The sequence below is a fragment of the Sinocyclocheilus rhinocerous genome, unplaced genomic scaffold (genome assembly GCF_001515625.1).
Source record: "Sinocyclocheilus rhinocerous isolate Xijiao unplaced genomic scaffold, SAMN03320098_v1.1 scaffold431, whole genome shotgun sequence".
Classification (NCBI taxonomy): domain Eukaryota; kingdom Metazoa; phylum Chordata; class Actinopteri; order Cypriniformes; family Cyprinidae; genus Sinocyclocheilus; species Sinocyclocheilus rhinocerous.
Genome location: NW_015624541.1, coordinates 793,847 through 814,622, shown reverse-complemented (window position 1 = coordinate 814,622; position 20,776 = coordinate 793,847). Strand labels below are relative to the sequence as shown.

The 20,776-nt window shown below is 36.8% G+C and overlaps 3 protein-coding genes across 6 annotated transcripts in view; 1 reads left to right on the top strand and 2 right to left on the bottom strand.

Annotated features, from left to right (window-relative positions):
- Positions 1 to 1,423: 1,423 nt before the first annotated feature.
- LOC107741313 (calphotin-like) lies at positions 1,424 to 13,463 on the bottom strand. 3 transcript variants are annotated; one of them, XM_016554016.1, is made up of 8 exons: positions 13,328 to 13,463; positions 10,342 to 10,442; positions 10,143 to 10,248; positions 9,307 to 9,324; positions 6,089 to 6,424; positions 3,242 to 4,306; positions 2,951 to 3,001; positions 1,424 to 2,590 (listed from the first exon to the last, which is right to left on the bottom strand). In XM_016554016.1, exons 1-7 carry the CDS (start codon positions 13,407 to 13,409, stop codon positions 2,982 to 2,984), a joined length of 1,728 nt encoding a protein of 575 aa, XP_016409502.1. In that variant the 5' UTR covers positions 13,410 to 13,463; the 3' UTR covers positions 1,424 to 2,590; positions 2,951 to 2,981. The 3 variants fall into 3 exon arrangements, with proteins under 3 accessions (XP_016409502.1, XP_016409497.1, XP_016409512.1); XM_016554011.1 differs by having other exon boundaries at positions 3,249 to 4,306; XM_016554026.1 differs by lacking the exons at positions 1,424 to 2,590; positions 2,951 to 3,001; positions 3,242 to 4,306; positions 6,089 to 6,424 and adding an exon at positions 7,805 to 8,174 and having other exon boundaries at positions 13,328 to 13,462.
- Positions 13,464 to 14,466: 1,003 nt separating this feature from the next.
- LOC107741595 (NADH dehydrogenase [ubiquinone] 1 subunit C1, mitochondrial-like) lies at positions 14,467 to 16,967 on the bottom strand. Its single transcript, XM_016554347.1, has 4 exons — positions 16,815 to 16,967; positions 16,190 to 16,293; positions 16,033 to 16,105; positions 14,467 to 14,573 (listed from the first exon to the last, which is right to left on the bottom strand). The coding sequence occupies exons 1-3, from the start codon at positions 16,858 to 16,860 to the stop codon at positions 16,046 to 16,048; spliced, it is 210 nt and encodes a 69-aa protein (XP_016409833.1). The 5' UTR covers positions 16,861 to 16,967; the 3' UTR covers positions 14,467 to 14,573; positions 16,033 to 16,045.
- Positions 16,968 to 17,837: 870 nt separating this feature from the next.
- LOC107741278 (N-alpha-acetyltransferase 15, NatA auxiliary subunit-like) overlaps positions 17,838 to 20,776 on the top strand; it is a 28,448-nt gene continuing 25,509 nt past the window's right edge. For both annotated transcript variants that reach the window (XM_016553985.1, XM_016553978.1), the window contains exon 1: positions 17,838 to 18,096. In XM_016553985.1, coding sequence (XP_016409471.1) covers positions 18,043 to 18,096 — 54 coding nt within the window. In that variant the 5' untranslated portion in view covers positions 17,838 to 18,042. The remainder of the gene's footprint in view (positions 18,097 to 20,776) is intronic.

The following is a 20,776-nucleotide window of genomic DNA, read 5'->3' as shown; positions in this document are numbered from 1 at the left end:
ATGCTGAAGAATTTACCAAAATAGGACCATTTCCAAATCCAATCTTGCAACTTAATAAGTGAAATCTGTACCTAATATTCACATAGAAACACTCTTCAACTTAGTCAAACACAACCACACACAGGGGCGGACTTACCCATTTGTCAAAGGTCGGTGACCGCCTTGGGCCCCCAAAAGCCAAGGGCCCCATAAAATGCTTTTCATACACAAGATGCGCATTAAACGTGCTTCTTGTGTATCCTGCTTGTAGCAAATGAAAATATGCATCTGAAGCTGTAATTAAATGTTGAGCAACAGTGCGTAGGCTATTATATGTTTATTGTTTTAAATGCCGCTTACTCATTTATGAGAAGGACCCAAGTAGAGGACGCATAAGCAGTTACTTTTTTGGTTGATATAATCCTTGTGTTTAAAGGTTTAATTTCCTTTTCATTACTTTTTTTCTTCAGTTTCATTTTCAATAGTCCAGTCTGCAGTTTTTGTTCAGACCAATCCACCACATAACCCCATTTTAAATTAATATAATTTATACTTCTGACTCTTTTTCTTAAAAAAATGGTTTAAAGACTCAACTGTGAGGTTTATCTCAACTGTAAATCAATTGCTATTTCATTAAAGAAAGCCATCATAACATGTGCATGAAAAATGTAGAAACACTGGATACAACTATGGGGCACCATTGTGCACCAGCAAGCATCACAACAAAAAAGGAACCTCAGGTTTATCTAAGTAAATGTGTGCAAATGTATAGGGCCCCATTCCTAGATTTTGCCTGGGGCCCCCAATTCACTAAATCTGCCCCTGATCACACAGAAATGTTTTTCAACTCTTTATTTTTCTTTGACATACATTCACAGTTAAAAAACCCCTAGTTAGGGCCTACAGTGAAAGGTGAAACTTCAAAAGAGCAAATGAATGTGTATTACATCCTTAACCCTTAAAACAAAAACAAAAAAGAACCCGTGAACACAGCCTTTATACTGAACTATACTTCAAATTATTCCCTCACATTCACATTATAAAGTTGTTATCTTACGTATAAAACTAATAAGGTCCCTTTTGAAACATGAAGGAAATAAGAGACAAAATTGTTAGGTAGTTGTATGTTGTTGTTTTTTATCTGATCTTAATTTTCCTTCTGGCTCGATATAGTACAGGGGTGTCCAAACTTTTCCTAAAGAGGGCCGGATTCGACGATGTGGAAACACTGGGGGGCCGGATGCTTCTACCTATATATATATATATATATATAATGTATGTGTGATGTTGAGTTGACAGTAGCTTGTGTTTTGTTGAGGACAAAAATCTGCAAATATCTTGTTTTTAATCGCGTGCGCTAAAGAAATGAGAGCGCATATGAGTTATCAAATTGATATCACTCGCGTTTTACTGCTACATCTGGTCTAAAATGTAGTGCTGCCATCTTGTGTTGACATTTTGAAACTGCATAGGCCTATTTTGTAAATTATGCTTGGCGGGCCATACATAACATAGACTATTAAGACAGCTGCGGGCCGCTTAACATTCATCCACGGGCCGCATTTGGCCCGCGGGCCGTAGTTTGGACACCCCTGATATAGTATGTCTGTTTACCAGTCTAAAATCTCAAATCAAATGAGCATCAAAACTGTAGTATCAAAGAAAGTGTAACTTTGTCATAATAGGTTTGGGGACCTTGTTTTTGCCACATCAAGCAAAGTAATTTATTTACGCACCTGCCAAACAACATTTTTTATAATCACAGGAAACTTCACTGGTTTGATGATGGTGACCAACAGAACAAATTAAGAGAGAACAGGAAAACAAAGGCAAAGGATGCAGCAGTAGGGTTTGCCTTTTGGATAATATTGTTATGTCAGCCTTTAAAAATTAATACTGGAATGTGACTTGTAACATGGCTTTTTGTTGTATTGATTATATTGATACAGATAATCTGTTTGTCAGTTGCTTTTTGACCAAGTCATGTCACATTGGTAATGTTAGTTGGTTATTATAATACTGGTTACTGGAAAAAAGAGAACACTGTCTTTTCAAGCTGAGGTAGAGAGGTACACATAAAAAATAGTGTTAATTCATAAATAATGCAAATGAAAAATAGCATATATTGAAGATAGAGGATAACCTGATGTCCAACCAAAAAACTGGGGGTCAGCATGCAGATATGACAGTGTTTGTAGCAAATGTTTAGCCCTGCTGGTATTGTAACTATTGACATGGCAATTCCAAGACATGTCCTACTAATGTGATGTCTGAGGTAGGGTTCACTATAGTATAGGCTCCAATGTGCAGTTGACTCAAAAAGAGTGGAGTTCCATTTAAAAATGGTATAAAGAGAGGTCACAGCTTTTCATGCATATTATAATGGTCAAGAAACTTGTATGTCTCACATCAGAGTGAAGTGAAAGTTCACATGAAGTACCCACTCTCCAGTGGACAGCATGTTCGTGGAAAGAGAGCTGTATTTTTAGCGGAGTCAGAAGGAAACAGCATTCTGGGCCCAGTGTAAGGATTACTGAAATCCAGGGGGTCAAGGAAATAGGGAAAGGGCAAGGCACATCACTAATTCTTTATCAGGGAACCAGTTTACTATCTGAGAAAAAGACAAAACAAGAATGAAAATCTCATGTCAATGTACAGTACCTTTCAAAGGTTTGGGGTCAGTAGGAGTTCTTAATGTTTTTGAAAGAAGTCTTTTCTGCTCATAAAGGCTGCATTTATTTGATTTGAGAATACAGTAAAAATTAATATTGTGAAATATTAATATTGTAAAATATTATATAATATATTTTAAAATCCAAGTATTATACAATAGACTATAATAGAAAGGTTTACATTTCCAAACATTAAATTTGATAAAAAAATATCAAATTACAATTATAAAATATATTATGTACGATATTATTAAAAATAAACAAAACAAGCATAAAAAACGTGATTTTCACAATGTTACCTTTTTTAGTTGGTGCTAATACATCTGCACTTTAAGCATACGGCGCTTGCCCTATGAACAACATTAAAAAGTAACATTTAGTTCATAAAAAGGATGTTACAAGGTATATCAAGAACTTACATCAGAATACATACGTCTTTGTCTTAATATATCTTTCCATCCTCTCACTAATTCACTATTCAACTCATTTCAAGTATTTGTCAAGTAATGTTTCTGTTAAACCACATTTTTTGCTCCCATCATTATTTACTTAACTAGTTAACCCAGCACTGCATTGTTAAACCAGATTACCTGTTACCTGTCCCGATGGCTCTTCACCATCATCAGGGGCAGAGATGATCTTGCCAGTCATGGGGGACACACCGAGCACCATGGGCTTCTTTTCTGTTTTGGGAGCTCCCTCCAAGATAACCACTATGTAGTCTTGTTTGGGCTCTTCCAAAGAATCAGGCGCACTTGATGTTTCAGCTGGAGCAACTTCCTCAGCTACCACTGTGCTCGCAACATCTGGTTCAACAACACTTTCTGTAACTTCCACAAATGGACCTGCTTCTTCATCGACTATACTTACTGAAGCCTCCACAACTGCACTTTCTGCAATCACCTCTGCTGCCTTCACTTCCACACCTTCCTCAACCACTGGAATAACCTCTTCTGTTACTTTGGCTGCAGGTGTTTCCTCAAGTTCTTCAGTTGCTACAAACGGTGCATCTTCAGCCACAGCAACAGGAGCTTCTTCAGTTACCAAGGAAACTGCTGCCTCTTCTGGCACAGGGGCAACAGGCATCTCTTCAGTCAATGGGGCAACTGATACCTCCTCTGCTTCTGGACCAACAGGTGCCTCTTCTGTTACAGAGGAAACTGGTGTCTCTTCTGTCACTGGGACGACCAATATTTCCTGTTCTATCACCAGGACATCAGATGCTTCTTCTGCCGATACTGGTGAATCAAATGGTGTCTCCTCTGCTACTGGAGCCTCTTCTACCACTGTGGCAACAGGTGGCTCTTCTACAACTGGAGAAACTGGTGCTGTTTCTGTCACTGGAGAAACAAATACTTCTGCTGCTGGTGAAACAACTAGTGTCTCCTCTGCTACTGGAGCCTCTTCTACCACTGTGGCAACAGGTGGCTCTTCTACAACTGGAGAAACTGGTGCTGCTTCTGTCACTGGAGAAACGGATGCCACCTCTGTTACAGGTTCACTTTCCAAACGATCTGTTGTAGGAACCTCAGTGAGCTTCTCTGGTACAGCTTCAACTGGCACATCTTCCACGGATACAGACTCCATAGGAACAGCCTCGATCACGGAGGCAGCAGCCGGCTCTGCCGTTTCTGCTTCTGCTGGGCTGACTGATTCTGCAAGACACAATCAAGCCACCCAATAATCACACACACACACAATATTGAGAGGTATCAAATGACTTATTTAGAGGTTTTATGTGTGTGTTTGTGTGTGTGTGACTGTAGTTTAAATCAGAAGATTAATCTAGACACAGATACAATGGGAAAGAGAGAAATGCGACTACCAAAAGTAGAGCACAGAGGTTCATCCCCACTATATTAGTGATAGTTATAACAACAAAGAAACAAGCTTAAGCAGCTGAAGTAAAGTTTAATGCCTTCAGGTATGATCTATGATGTGTATCTTTGCATTTCACAGAATGTAAGAGATTTTAAGCGAGTATAATCATGCATGTTCACAGCATGCAGCTCCATTTAGGGGTTTCTCATCATTCAGAAAATACACAAAGAGGCTTTACTGCCAAATATCACCTAGAAAGGGACACACCACAATAATAACTACCACAAAAACCTTTACCACAAGAACACAGATTACCTTTACACTAAACTCAGCATTTTGAAACATTACTTTTAAAAACAGAGGATGAACTTGTCGGTGTTTATGATGCAATATTTCAGTTTGTTGTGTTTTCTGAAAAAAATAAAATAAAATTAAACACAGAATATCTTTTTGATATTTATCAATTTCATTTTATTAATTTTATTAAATGGCTTTGAATCCCTTATCCATTTTTAATACATGACTGCATTTTTCAAGTAAATGAGCAATGTCATTAATCACACACACTTGACTTGGTAAGTTATTGAGATCCCTGTCAGTTCAGTCATACAGAGGAGTAGAAAGGGAAAACTAATACAGAAATAAAGCTGGCCCAGTTGCTAGGGAGCAAAATACTCAGTTTTCACAATATTAATAGGCGTGTACCAACTAAGTGATATCTGGCAGAGAAATACGTTTTGACAAATCCAAAATGTAATAACTGAACTACTACTGTTATTATAAAACAACAAATAACTACATACAGCAGTACATTTGCTTTTTGGTGTCTTTGCGTTCACTTGTGCCTCAAATAGGAAGTAAGGCAGAATAGAGGATAAAAATGACAGGAGGCTGGCTCAGATTTGTTAGAAGATTGAGAGTGAGAGTGAAGCTAAGAGTAAGAAATTAGGAGAACAGGAGTAGATGGTCTGAAGTGTGTCCATTGGAATGTTTGGTCACATGTAACAAAAAGCAGCAACTTTGGATTCTCACAGTGGTTTCTACAGTTATCAATATTTGAAAAACGTATAATTTATAACTTTTTCAAGTTATAAATTTATTTATATAATTTTCAAAAATTTCCAGCAAAATCCAGGAATATAGCAAAAATATACACAATAAGCTGTGTGCTATAAAGTGGGATGACATTATTGTTTCGCAAGCATCAAATTCTGTAGTATAACATCGATGCAACCAGAGGAAGTACAGTATGATGAGGACTATACAGTTAATCACATACACTATAATTTAGTTCATGCGTCTCTGAGCACCTTAAAACTTCAGTTTATGACTAAAGAATCTACTTGTAAGGGAGGAAAAATAAGGATAGATAGAGAGACCTGCAGGATTCAAGCAATAAAATCTCTAAATTTTGTTCAGGTGCCAATTTTTGTTCTTCTTAGGATGTAAGGTTAACGTGTTCAGATAAAGTGAGACCGTGACCATTTTGCTAAACAGAACATTTGAGTCTTCTATATCTTGTGTGTATGGGTGAGTGTTTGAGTACCAATGAGCCATTTAGGACTCTGTATCAGTGGCCTCTGCTACGGCCTCATCTTGGGAGGCTGGTGGCGTACCGTTGCTCTCTGACGCCGGCTCTTCAGCTTGGATAACAGGAGTTACGACAGCCTCTGCTGCTGCTTCTACTTCCTCTGCAACCTTCTGCACTTCCTCTGCCACCGCTGCCACCTCCTCTGCTGTCTCAGCAACAACCCCCGCCACCTCAGCAACCACCTCTGCAGTCTCTGCGACCGTCTCGGCAACCTTTTCCACAACGGTCTCAAGAGTTCCTGTCTTCCCTCCAGTGGCCTCGGCTGCTTCCAGCAAGACCTCAGGTGCCTCAGCAGGAACATTCTCCTCGGCTGTGATCTCTACAGTTTCTGCCACCTCACCTTCCTCTGCACCAGCTTCTTCTAAACAGACAATAGAGAAGAAAGAAAAATAAGGCATCACGCTACGTTTTTATTTTTACTCACTTCTGAATCTCACATAAAAATGACTGGGTTGAAATTATATTTTGCCTTAAGAAAATGAAACCCATTTTAGGACAATAAGAATTTTTTAAGCACATTTTTTTGAAAAGCATATTTTGCAATCAAAATCTCAAAAAAAAAAAAAAAAATTATAATAACAGTTTCTGCCACCTCACCTTCCTCTGCACCAGCTTCTTCTAAACAGACAATAGAGAAGAAAGAAAAATAAGGCATCACGCTACGTTTTTATTTTTACTCACTTCTGAATCTCACATAAAAATGACTGGGTTGAAATTATATTTTGCCTTAAGAAAATGAAACCCATTTTAGGACAATAAGAATTTTTTAAGCACATTTTTTTGAAAAGCATATTTTGCAATCAAAATCAAAAAAAAAAAAAAAAAATTATAATAAAAATAACAATCAGTATGCTGCAGTAATTCAAATCATCCTGTCATAAATTAACTTCAAATAATACTACCATGATATGTTTTTACAAATTAGAGAATCAGATAATTTTTCTCATCATTTATTATTATTTATATAATAAAAATAATTATTACTATTTATTACACATTACATTGAAATTCTATTCTGAAAACAGATTTTTCATTTATGAATACAGAGATGTAATATTATAGATCTTGCAAAATATAACTTTCGATTCAGGAGTATAATGATACCTTGACATTTATTGACAGTTTTTGTAAGGTGGTACTATAATCACCAATATCTATAATATTACTTTCCTAATATTCATAAATTAACAATCTTTTGTTTTGAGAACTGTATACTAACTGCAATTAATTACCTAAGGAAATTTAGGTAATGAATTTAATTTATGCTAGTTACCTAAGAACATATTTAAAGCATTTACACTTGCCACCAAGCCTTTCAAAATCTCTCACACACAGCATCCATCTTATCAAACCTCCTGGAAACTCACATAAATGGGTAAACAGGGAATATAAATCTAGCTTTGTCAAAATCACACACAGCCCGATCCCTGCAGTCAGCATGCAAAACCCAAGAATGAGGAGGGAGGGTGAAAAGAGAAACTGAACAGAAAGAACAGGGAGAAAGGGGCTGGGAGGACAGGTGAGGAGAGGGAATACAAAGATGGTTGAGCCTTACCATCTGTTCAAAGTTAGCAGTACCAGCAACTCTGTGAATTCCAGCAAAACAGAATAACAACCAAAGGGGCTTTGTTGTGCATGTTTAATTAGTTAACTCACAGAGGGAAGTATTCTTTTACGTCTTTCAATTTCTACTGTATAACACCACAATCAACATTTTAAATAAGTGTTTGGAAAACAGGGAGAAAGGGGCTGGGAGGACAGGTGAGGAGAGGGAATACAAAGATGGTTGAGCCTTACCATCTGTTCAAAGTTAGCAGTACCAGCAACTCTGTGAATTCCAGCAAAACAGAATAACAACCAAAGGGGCTTTGTTGTGCGTGTTTAATTAGTTAACTCACAGAGGGAAGTATTCTTTTACATGTCTTTCAATTTCTACTTTATAACACCACAATCAACATTTTAAATAAGTGTTTGAAAGTCAATGGAATGAGAAATATCAGTTCGATGGAAAAAGCAGGAATCCTAACGACATTAGCTCAGGAGAGAATCATCCAAAAAGTTCTGACTGAAGACTATAGGTCACCAGCCCCGACTGTCCGAATTTGTTTATTCTGGAAAGAGTCAGAACAAAGAGACAGGAAAGTCAGGAAAGAGATTAGGTGAAGTTTTGAGTTCGTTGTTCAATATTATGATTTCTTAGTTTTTTTTTTGGCATTTGAAAGACCACAGTATAAAAAAAGTGTGTATATATTGTCTGGTAAGACTTTCTGGACTGGACTGCAGTCATTAATAGAGGATCAAAGGCAAGTAAGTAAGTTGGGAAAAAGGGTTGTGAGAGAGAATGGGAGTGCACAGGGGTGCAGACAGGTCTATTCAGGTTTATTTAAGAGGAAAGTGACAAAGTGTCAAAGAGAAAGGCACCCATTTCTGATTAACAGGCTTTCTGACAAATAGGATCAGGGTATCAGGTGTGTTAGAAGGGTAACATGAGAACAACTATTTAATCCAATAATACATTTACATTTATGCATTTGGGAGACGCCTTTATTCAAAGTGATTGCATTCAAGGTATACATTTTTTCAGCTCATACTTTCCCCACGAATTGAACCTTGGCATTGCTAGTGCCACACTCTACAGGAATGCTGTTTCATCAAAATCAAGCTTGTTTAGCTCACTTTTCTGTTTCAGTCTGTGGAAAATCTAGGCTCTTTATAAACAAGCATTTGGCAGTGCAGTTTAACCATTATTCTACCAATATCTGCCCATAATAGTGTCATTACAGGATATTTGTAAAACTTAAGTCATTCCCACTTGGCATATAGCAAATATTAATTAGAACAGGTCATAACCTATGTGCCAAGAATACATTTTTGTCCAGTGTTTTGCAGCTATCAGCCAACAAGGTATCATGATCGACTGAATGGGAGGAGACTGAAAAGTAGGGGGCGTCATCATTTAGTTAACCTTTGACCTTCAGAAACCAAGGCTATAATACAGTTTGAGTTTACACAGAAATAACTCCCAAAAACACTTGTTATGCAGCAGTTCAGATCATGCGAGTTAAAGCACAAGTTAGTTTCAACAAAATTCACTAAATGGATCCTACTGGTTTTAAGACAAACAGATGTGTTACACAGACATTTAAGAGACAGGACTGTAATTTGTCCATTTAAATATCATAGTTATTTATTATGGTACATCATGGAGAGATTATGACATAAAAAGATCACACATGAACTCACCACTGCCATTCTCCTCACCTAAAAAACAACAACAACAACAAAAATATTAAATGATGGCACACTGCAATCTGAAATGTAATTAAGCCCTGAAGCTGCTGTATAAAGCTTTCTGTCAACAGTCACTCCCTCATATCAGACCACATTACAACACATAATATCCCCTTATTTATAATACTTGAACGAGAGAGCTTTTTAATGCTGCTGTCATTTAGATAAGACAGTTTAATAATGTTTGGCTCAGATGCAGGAGTGTTAGAGACGCTTGGATTTGACACCGTCATTTAATGAGCTGGAAGTGGATTTGGCAGGACTGTGATAGTGAACTAAGAGGGCAGCTTTCAGCTGTCTGGCATTACCGTGCTGACCACAAGATAAATGTGAGAGGGTGCCAAATGTCTTCCACATACCCCAACATGTCTTTTGTCGTGGTTGTAATTCTGATGTTTTGGAAGGGCTGCAATGGATTATTTATTGTCATCTGCATTAGATCTCATATTTTTGGATTCAGACTTATTCTAAATTGACAATTTAGATCAGCATTCCTGATGCCACTGAGAATGAAATCTTCAGGGTTACTATCAGTGCCGTGTGAACAGCATTGTTTTAAAAAATATGTCCAATAAGCTGCTGAAGATTATCTGCATATTACCTTATGCCTGTATCTTTCATCTTGAGAAAGTTATGCTACTAGTATAAAATTTTCTACAGCCAGGTAAATGGTTTCTGCTCTTGCACCCTAGTTTTAACAGGCCATAGGAAACTCCTTATCAGAATCCCAGAAGTGATTAAATTACAACACTAAAAGCAGAATTAACCAGCCCATAGGTGAGACTTACCCTTGGGTGGCCATGCTTTGGGTTTCCAGTCAGACTTGGGACGAGCATCAATTTCAGAAACACGATCAACAAAACGTGCGTGGTCTGTTGAAACGGTTCTATAAGCCTATCACAGAATTCAATAAAGACATTAATTAATTCAACAAGTGAGCTGACATCAAACTTTATCATCAATGGTTTGAGTTTTAGTCAGACTTACATATGCCAAGCCACCTGCGAAGGCTCCACCGCAGAGCACGACATAAAGGAAATTCTCACCAGAGCCGCCAGGAACTGACGACATGAGCCTCCGTGGAACTACTGCATTAGTAAAGACAACAGGAGTAAGACAAAGATTTTGGATGTGTGAGGCAACAATGTAAGAAATCCTTTCTCCCTCTCTCAGTTTCAAGATTTAATCAATTTAATAGAACTTAAAATATTATTTGTAGTTAATAGTTAATGTTTTAGTTAAAGTGCCTGACACAGAGATTGACCTTCATGGCAGTCAAACCAGAGCTGCTTTCTGCCCAGTAGGTCACTGCCTGATTGGATTCTGGGCAATGGTTTTAGGTACCTATAAATATGCCTGTCAGCATTCATCTAGATATTTATTGTGTTCTTGCATCTCCACGACTCAGAAATATGGTGAAGATAATCTTAAGTGAACAGCATTTTAAACTATGGTTGTGAAGCCTACTAAGTGGACTCAAAATAAAATTCAGGTTTGAAACCCTCTATATACAAGTGTTACTGCAACAGTTATGGGTTTATATAAATGTATAGACATCACCAGTCAATGATTCCTCAATACATAAAAATAATTATGCATTATTTTCTTACTTAGATAATTGCTTATATCACCAAATATTTCATTTTATATACTATGCTTTATTGACTATCAAAATAGTCTCCTTAGTGCTGACAGTTCCTTGTCCTAAAAAAAGTTAGAGGGCAGGGAGCAACTTAAATTTAGAAAACCATCAGTGCAGTCTAATCAGGATAGGAGGGCAAAGATCATTCTGACACAAACTTTGTAGATTTTTTTAAGGAGTAACTTCAATACTCTCATTAAGATAATCCAGTCACTCGTGCCCAGCTAGAGTAAATAGGTTCTAGACACCTCTGTGTTATTTATATCAGCTAATCTGTTAATCTTTTCCAGGAGTCAAAGGGTGAAGCAAACAGAAAGCGATACATGCTCGGTTAGACTACTAGGAACCAACATAACTTTTTCAATGTCAGATGCTGATGACAATATCTAGTTTAGGTTGGCAATGGCCGATATAATTCCTATATTTACATAATACCATTTAACAACAGCAAATAAGAGATAAATGACGAAAGTAAACTCATATCTCACACAATATTTACAAAATGAAAAAAAAAAAACCCAATATGGTAGTCGTCTTAAGTCTTATACTGGCATCTAGTGGTGTGGATGCAGCATATAAAAAAAGTAATAAATTAATTTAAAAAAATTTAGTTACCAAAAATGCCCTGTTTGCAGTCAGTCACATTTATTTTATTCCACAAGTTAAAGCATCCAATAATATTTTTTTATTTAACAACACTATATTCAAATTTCACCATTTACAGCATCATTTACTCAACCCCATGTCTGTTGAAACCTATGAACTTTTTGAACCAACTAACCAGCAAATCTCCCTCTGCAAAGAGATTAATCACAGCTTGATACTGGAACGGTTGAGTGAAAAAGAATTACAATGAAAGGCTTTAAGCAAGTGGTATCTGACAAGTGTAGGCCTACCGTCCATCCTCTCATGGCTATTTGAGGAGATATTTATTGAACAGGACAGACAGTGTGATTATATCTATGCTTATTTCAACATTTTCATGTAATATCTTATTAACTGCATTACAAACATCCTAACCTAGATTTTCAAATACACTTATCCAATACAATCAAGCACAGCACTGTAAGGGCAGACAAATGTCTCGCTTCAAGAATGTTTGCATGTTTATTCAAACAACCAGGGTTTACCAACAGGGGTACTACCCCTAGGGTACATAAAGGAATTGCGGGGGTTTGTGAGATTGAAATGCCAGTGCTAAATTAAATATAATAAGAAAAGCAAATGTTTAGAAGCCTAAGGTAGAAAAACTCAGAACTACATACACAAAGCCATGAGCGAAAACAGAACTGAATTTTAAAAAAGCATGAGCTAGCGCACAAAACTTCAGCCTAATGAATAACTACTAGTATCTAATAATAACTAGTCACAATTGGAATACATACGAGTCAGCACTAAATAGTTGATGTCTGAATGTACCTAAAAAATAATATTAGTACCTAATGGAATGGATACTAGTAGCTAAAAAAATAAGTACTAGTAGCATGAAAATAGAGTAAATTTCAAGGATTAAATGTAACACGGCTTGCCATACAGCAGAGTTCCATAGGTCAGCGCGCCTGCGTCTATAGCTCGACCACGTAAACAACCACGTGAGCTGTACGTGAGTCTATGGTGGAAATATACTATGGCACCCAGAGAACATTGAAGGTCACAAATCAAGCAGTATGAATACTTACACCATGATGTCAAACTTCAGATTTCAACCGATACCCTATTACGCAATTTTGTGTTTCATAATCCATTTAGTGAAGACAGAATGAATTTGACAGAACAAACATTAATCGAATCACGTTCAAGAGTCCACAGCTAACTTTTCACAATGTTTAAAATGCACAGGGATGGTCAATGTTTTTTTTTCTTCAATAATAGATCTCTGCAAAATGACTATTAGTGCAGATCTGCATTGCCCAACATGGCTACATTTTTGTGTGCTTGGTGCCAGGCTGCGGTTTGAGAAGTGTACATTGTGTTCCCTGCAAATGCCTGCGAACATGTGTAAGTGTAGTAGGCGTGTAACCTCTGAAGGGCCCTAAAGAAATCTCGAAAGCCATTTAAAAATGTGGAGCACCAATAGGATCCGACGTTGAGACTGACCTTCATGTCCCCTTAACCCTAAACCACATGTAACCTGCCCAAAAAATTTGTCGTTTTTGTAAAATATTATGTTACAGCTCGCTCAAGCACATTTTCATTGTAAGCAACATCGAAATGTGTGAAATATCATATAATATATATCAAATAACAGATCGCAAAATCCCAAAACGCACTGCAAATTACATGACTTCTAGGAAAAATGAAACTTTATGAGACAGATTAGATGGTGCTCACCATCTCTACTGAGGTGTGCGCGGTACAGGGACTGTCGCGCCAGAGGCCCACACCTCTGCCAGGCTGCTCTGCACGCAAACATCGTCCAAACTGCGAGTCCAACGGAGGCGCAATGAATGACTGAGAAAGTGCGGAGACAGTTGGAGGGGAGGAGTGAACATGAGAGGAGGAGAAAACGCTCGGCTAAATCCTCCCACTGCTGGGATTCCGTGGCACTGCCTTCAAAGCAACGAAGTATCATTTCTATTTACTCAAATAGTCTTTTAAACTGTATTATTTGTTTAATTTATGCAACTTACATTGCAAAAACATCTAAATTGAATTAAAGTTCCACACGATTATCCCAGTTTTCGCAGATTTATGGTACCAGCACTTACAGAACATTTCCCTAATCTTAGTGTATGGTTCCCGTTTATTTTCATCCCAATTCTTACGTTCCAATAATGTTCACAGGGGTGTTTGTGTGACAACCTAATAAGAACATATAGAACATTTTCTAATAGTTGTTTTCTAGGTTTCTTAACTGGACACCAATGTTACCAGAAATTTGCAGAATGGTTTTTGTGTAACAACCTGTCTACTGTTAGCATGAGTTAAATGTTTATTATACTATTCTGTTTAATAGTATGTTTAAATATACAGTATGCTTTTTTTTTTACAGTAAGCTGCAGTGATTAATAAGACAGGACATTCTCCAGAGCTCTCTGGCCAATTAATTAGTATACTATTATGAGATTTTGGCTCAGAAAATTTACCATTACACCTAACATATTCGCTTTTTTGTGTCCATGCATGTTCTCCACTGTATGAAGGTAATCTTTTTACTCAAATCATCAACTTGTTTCTTCTAAACACATTAACTCTGACTCTTATTGAATATTAAAAATTTAATCTTGGAACGTCACTGGTTTGTTGACACTGAATGTTGGCTTCAAAAGTCTGATCCCGTGGAAAGAATTGACAGTTGTATTAACTTAATTAGGATAGACAAAGTTCAAGAATGATTCTGTAATTGTTTTGCTTATAAACCACATCATAAGTCTAAATTGAAGGGAACAAAGCTTAACCGTATATTTAACAATATTTATATCTCTGCAACTCATGTTTGCTGGAGTCAAGAGAGAGTGACTAGAGGCAAGTTATATATACACATCTTTAATAAACATTATTGTACATCTTTCAAAAGCAGAGGAAACAGTGAAACAGGAAACACAGAAGATCCACAAAACACAGAGCAATCGTTGCCCTACAAAGGAAAAAACAGTTACTATTACATACTATTACAACAAAATTTACAAATGACACTGGGCCTCATTTATCAATCTATATCATAATCATAATCAATCGCATGCCACCAATCTCATCGTATGAATGATCGTATGTTGATAAATGTGGCGGCAGAAAACAATCGTCATTTGAATATCACGCCCCTATAAACACCCTGGTTTAGAAGCCTCGCCCCTGAGTTTACGACACAGAGAAACGAAACCCGGCCAAAAAGAGGAAGTAATCTCATAAAAGAGAAATTTATCTTACTCCAAAAACACCCGTTAACCATGTAATTGCAAACAATTAGGCTACATTCATTTATGTAATTTATATGTATATTCAAATACTGGCAAATATAAACAGCCTATTTAGTTCCCCTCACTCTACAACAAATATTTTAAATTTAACGGTATTCAGAACAGAACAAGAATGAAAAATAAGTAGTTATAAAATTATATATTAAACTATAAAATAAAACACAAATTAGGCTATAGTGGCATTCATTACAAACAGCATAAATGTCAAGCAAAACTGAAAAGGCATTGGGCTCACGCGCCTGTCTCAAATGTTTCCATTTCTGCCATATTTGTAACATTTGTTTGCATAACTATTATTCATTATGTAGCCTAAACATGGCTTTATACTTCACTCATGTTCTAATATCCGTGTAAAATCCTTCACATGTGCAAAATTTTTGTTTGGGCGCTGCATGCTGATTTTACAGCGGACCTTTTAAAATAAACAGTGTAACTTTTATGTTTGGTTGACTGCATTTTAGCTTGATGATGAATGGCTGAAATGTCAGGCAAACTAATGTTGTTTGTGTGTGCGTGAGGCGCCTGTGCGATCAGATGGATTAAATCAAATAAAGATGAATATCTTAAAATAAAGAAAATATTTTTATAAATAAATACATTTATTATCTTTAATAAATAAAGAAAATAAAATGCATTGAGTGTCACAAAAACGAGCGTAGCCTATACTTGTTGCACAGTGTTTTTTTCCCTTTTGTTAATCTGTTAATTATATTATAGCCTATTATATATTTTGTGTGATCCTATTTATTTTATTCCTTTTATAGACTTAATTTCTGTTTTTCTCCTTTCACAGAAGCGCTGCAGGTGCATGATGCGACGATTGAATCCTCATGGTCTTGTTTACGCTGCTATTCACGCATATAAAGCTAAAGCCCTGAATAAAAATAAATAAATCTCCACCGTATTTACTATGCTGCGCGCAAGTTCAGGTAACTCAAAAACTTGCGTACACGAGCTGAGACCAGACGTGAGATTTGATCGTAGCCACCGCTCACGTCCACATTGATAAATTCCAAGTTTTGCGTTGAAACGACAGTACACCCAATTTTCTGTCGTACGTTCGTTTCGTAAATGAGGCCCACTAACACTGACTAAAGAGATGACAATGGTTTTACTTACATGGCCTCATGAATTACTCTAACCAATTCCGTGTTTTGTACTCATGCACATCAGTGCTGTGCTGTTTAAACAGCTGGTGGGGAACAGAGAGTGCGTTTATAAAAATAAAAAAAGAAAGTCTGTGCATATGTTTGAGAGATCATTCAAAGTGAGTTACCAATGCCCACAAGACAGCAGTGCTTCCAAATGCCAGTCCTACTCTCAGCATGTTTGGCTTGGAGGGATCCGGTTTGGAAGCTATAAAGAAATTTCTGCTAACCACTGAAAAGAGAGAGAAAAAGCAATCCTCAAAAAAAAACGTATATATTTAACACAATGTTTGATTTATTGGACAGTTTTGGTAACTTGATAGTTTGTATATGAATTGATTTATTAACCCACTGGTGGCAGTTTTCCAAAAATTTAAAATGTTATTATGTACAATATTCCCATTTTGTTAGATGTAATACGTATGAATGTAACAATTATTAAGATAATAAAAAATAAACATTTTCAGTGTCCTTGGTTGTGAATCACAAAAACCTGAAAATGGCAATTAAAACATAATATATATAGATTACAAATGTATTCTAAAACTTTAAATAAATGCCTGTAACATATAAATAACTTATACGTGCGATGAAACTATAATGCATTGGCTGCTGTGTTGCTAGTCTTGCTATGCTAAGCAAGGTCAGGCCATACTGCTTTGCTAACTTACATGAGGCGAATAAACAAATATACCGAGGAAATGTACTGAGACTATAATGTACGCCAAATATCATTTGCATTGTCGTACTCACTCTTATTGACAGCTGAAGTCCGCAACAATAACCGACCGAGAGGCATTTTGACAGCGTTTCTCTCCCAGACAAAATGCGATCCTTGCTCGATTACTTTCCCTGACTCCTGGAATGGCTGACCTAGTGGCAAGTAGAGTAATCGATCACGAACGAATGAAACACACTCGAGTGAACATACAACCATTCATTCAAAAAACTCTATATTCATGAAAAATATTAAAGGTTTTCTTTTTTTATTGACAATGTTCTCTAAATAGATGCTGTAGTCTTTGGTCTCCTGGAAAAATATAAATTAAATAAAAACTCCCAAAACAATAATAAATGTGTATGAGAAAATACATTTATTATCTTGGAATGGAATGATACATAAATATATTAAAATTATCCTGAATCTATCAAATCTAAAAATCCTTCTAAATTTTCCACTCAAAAAATACTTGTGTATACACAATTTTTTTTTAAACTATTTTTCTGTTGAACAAAAATACAGGAATAATCAATATCTAAATGATATCTCTCTAACACACTTTTAGCTGAATATATACCATGTAAAGCCACATAACCTCTTTTACTTTATTACTTAAACAGTATTTTCCACAAATACTCCACGTTTTACTCCAGTTTATACACATTTGTCCACAATAGGCTTTTATGAGTAGCTGTTTCATCAGTTATAATAAACATATGTTCATTAGTACACTTGCTCCCACAAGCCCTTACAAATGTATAATTTGCTGAGATATGGCGTCAAACACAACAGCATACGACCAAGATAATATTGCCATCTAGTGACTACAATGCATTCGGCATAACAGGCATCATTTCAATATATATATATATATATATATGCTTGGTCGTACATTTATTGTAATCGCCAGGGCAACACTGTCATTTAATTTCAAATGATGTATATTTATCGTATAATTACATATTTTAATGTATAATATATATACTTATATTTATATTTAAAAAAGTTAATTTCATCCCCGCCTCGGAAATAGTGCACACTCAGCGCATGCGCAGTTCACCGCTTGACCCGGGGAGAAGCAGCGTCGCCATTTTGGTTCTGAAGGGGGGCCTGTTGTCACCACGTGAAGGCGAGAAGCCCCAGACAGCGAAGTTCGGGGGGCTATTACGATACGGCAGACAATCCGGCCAGAGGATCGCGGATTCCGATTCATGTTCAGAGCAAAGTCACGGTGATCAGTACCCAAGAAGAATCAGAAGCATGCCCTCGATAACTCTGCCGCCGAAGGAGAACGCTCTCTTTAAGAGAATATTGGTAAGTTGGGGAAAATATATCTGCAAACGAACGCTGGATTGTTAATAATAGAACGCAAGCGTGTGTCAGTCGCCTTCCTATTTTAGCCAGGATCTCTCTCCGCTGACCTCAAGAGAAACCTACTAAGAGTCTCTGCAAGCTAACAGAGAGCATTGGCTTTTTAACTTTAAACCGCATAAACACATTTCATTACACCAAATACACAAAATAATGTTCTTTTTAGCAGCATCATATGACCCCTTTAATACACGTAACATGACTATTAGCTCATGCACGTTCACGCACTTTGAGAGCAGATGAATTTGCCCGACACAGAACGGCTAAGCGCAAAGATCAGTGATTTGGTAGCTGTGTGGACGGAATAAACATTAAACAGTGCTAAACAACGTGTCGTTTGAGGGTTTTGTGCACAAGTCATGCCAAACACTGGGTTGAATCGATTAGTCACCGTACAAGTGAACAGAATGAAAGTTAATCCATTTAAAGCAACACTAACCTCAAAATAATAGAGTATGAAACATACGAAGGCATTGATGCAATAATTACGTTAGTGTGTCGTTTACAGATTTGTTATGCAAGCTTTATTGGAAAAACGTGATTTTAAATACACCATTATTGTGCATTATTGGACAATTTAACTAGTACCTGAACGCTAGTACGCTACCCCTCAAATCTGCTGTCAGATCCTAACTGGAGAAATCATGCATTAACATTAACCAGTAAATTATATAAAAATGTGAAAATAGAAGCTTTAGTCCATGAATCAGGATTCTTAGTCATGTCAAGGGAGGGACATGTTTTTGAATGGACAAAAGTGGGTGTAATGCAAGATGAGTGAATTAATATTGATATTAGTTAGTCGATATACTGGATATATTGTTTTTAACAATTATTCTGTTACTGTTACTGAGATTTAATAATAGCTGAACCTTAAACTTGTCAACATATAGTAGCACACTAGCATGTAGTGTGTGTTATATGCTGACACAGTAGCATGTAGCAAATCTGCTTTGACTAAAAGCTGCAAAACTTTGTGATTTCACAGGGGTTTTAATAAGATTATGCCACAAAATACAGGTTTAATTGATTAAGTATCAAGTTTACTTTTAAGGTTCACACAGAAACCAAAAGAGAATGTGCTGTGGGAGACTGACTTGCTTGACAGGTTGGCTGTGTCTCAAAACCTGGTTAGCTGTCTGCCTAGACAACATTTATGATCATGTTTCTGGGCAGTTCAGCTTTCTAGGACACAGCTGGTAAAATGACTACTCTGATAGAGAACAATTAAAAATAGTTTTAAGCATCCAAATGATGAACTTTTGTTGTTATGAAACTCTTTGTGCTTTAAAGTCACCATGAAATCAAAATTGAAAAAGCTTGTTTTTTTAATGGAATATTGTAGTGTTTATTATAAATAATTTATCCGTGCACTTCATTATTTTATTTTTTTAATTCATGTGCCCTCGTAATTTTTTATCAAAAACGTTAACCTCCCCTCCCCCTCAAAACGACTAATCTTCTCTTTTGGTCACGAGCTATGGCGCAAGGGCGGAGCTAGTGACGTGAGGGGTAAACGATGGGGGAAAGCTGAAGCTGATGCTTCACTTTATAGCACTGACACCAGTCATGAGTACGTTAACCCTAAACATTGAAAAGATATTAGGATATTAGGACAACATTACTCTTAGGACATCGCAAACTAATTTTTTTTTCATGAATATGACTTAACCTGATGGAGGACGCGCTCATCAGGCAGTCTCTCTCTCTCTCTCTCTCTCTCTCTCGCTCGCACGCGTGCGCTGTTTATGTCATGTTTTGTGCCGTTGATCGACGTCGTCATCCTTAATAAATAAAACATTTATTCATGCTTGGGTGTCGGCTGTGAATCCAGTGGAGAGAAATCCCCCACCGCTAACTGCAAACTGGCATTCAGATCTGCTCCATTTTGCTTCCAACGATCCAATCAATTCCCGAAGGACGAAATCAAGTCCCGCCCTCTCATTTCAGATGCCGTTTCACTCGGATATACATCACATTAGAGAAGAAAAGACCATCGCAACTTCGGTTTCATGCCGACTTTAAGAAGTTGTAGTAGTTTTTAGGTTGTAGTGACTCAACAGTCATTGCCCAGTCATTGCTCTTAATTAGTAATGTGTATTAATGACCAGTCATGAAACATCCCCAAATGGTTGTTTTTACTGATTGTTAGACAGTCCTGATTTCTGTTATTCCAGAATACAGAGTTAGACATTCAAAGTCATCTGACGATGGTTTATTTGTGTTTTCTAACATCTGTTTCTGTTCTGTCACAGAGAGGTAGGTCTGTCGCAATAATCAATATATCGACTTATCGCGCAATATATGTAAACGACCTCAATAATTTTGGGGGACGCAATATATCGCCCATTATATTTACTTAAAAATTTATGTCACTATGTTTTGTACATTACACTTGCGCCTGTGTCTTTTGCAGCTTCTCGTACATAACGTGGTGTAGTCATGAGGAGCTAGTTCAAATTTTATAAAATGCTTCTACAAAAAAATGTTTCATCTGCAGATATGATCTTGTTTAGAGATCTGTGCCTTTGTGCATACGGACATCTGACTGCTAAGTAGTGATTGTGTTTCTCAGCAATAGTGTGCACCCTTAATTTACAGAGAAAAGAAGGTCAGGGAAAAA

What these genes read in the sequence shown, in the direction of transcription:
- LOC107741595 (XM_016554347.1), bottom strand. Translation starts at nt 16,860, where the DNA reads ATGCCTCTCGGTCGGTTATTGTTGCGGACTTCAGCTGTCAATAAGA. An exon ending in GACTTCAGCTGTCAATAAGA is followed by an intron (nt 16,294 to 16,814) that starts GTGAGTACGACA and finishes CTCTCTTTTCAG; the next exon opens with TGGTTAGCAGAAATTTCTTT. An exon ending in CTGCTGTCTTGTGGGCATTG is followed by an intron (nt 16,106 to 16,189) that starts GTAACTCACTTT and finishes GTTCCCCACCAG; the next exon opens with CTGTTTAAACAGCACAGCAC.
- LOC107741313 (XM_016554011.1), bottom strand. Translation starts at nt 13,409, where the DNA reads ATGTTTGCGTGCAGAGCAGCCTGGCAGAGGTGTGGGCCTCTGGCGCGA. An exon ending in GCCGGCGTCAGAGAGCAACG is followed by an intron (nt 4,307 to 6,088) that starts GTACGCCACCAG and finishes TGTGTCTTGCAG; the next exon opens with AATCAGTCAGCCCAGCAGAA. An exon ending in GTGAAGAGCCATCGGGACAG is followed by an intron (nt 3,002 to 3,248) that starts GTAACAGGTAAT and finishes TGTTGTTCATAG; the next exon opens with GGCAAGCGCCGTATGCTTAA.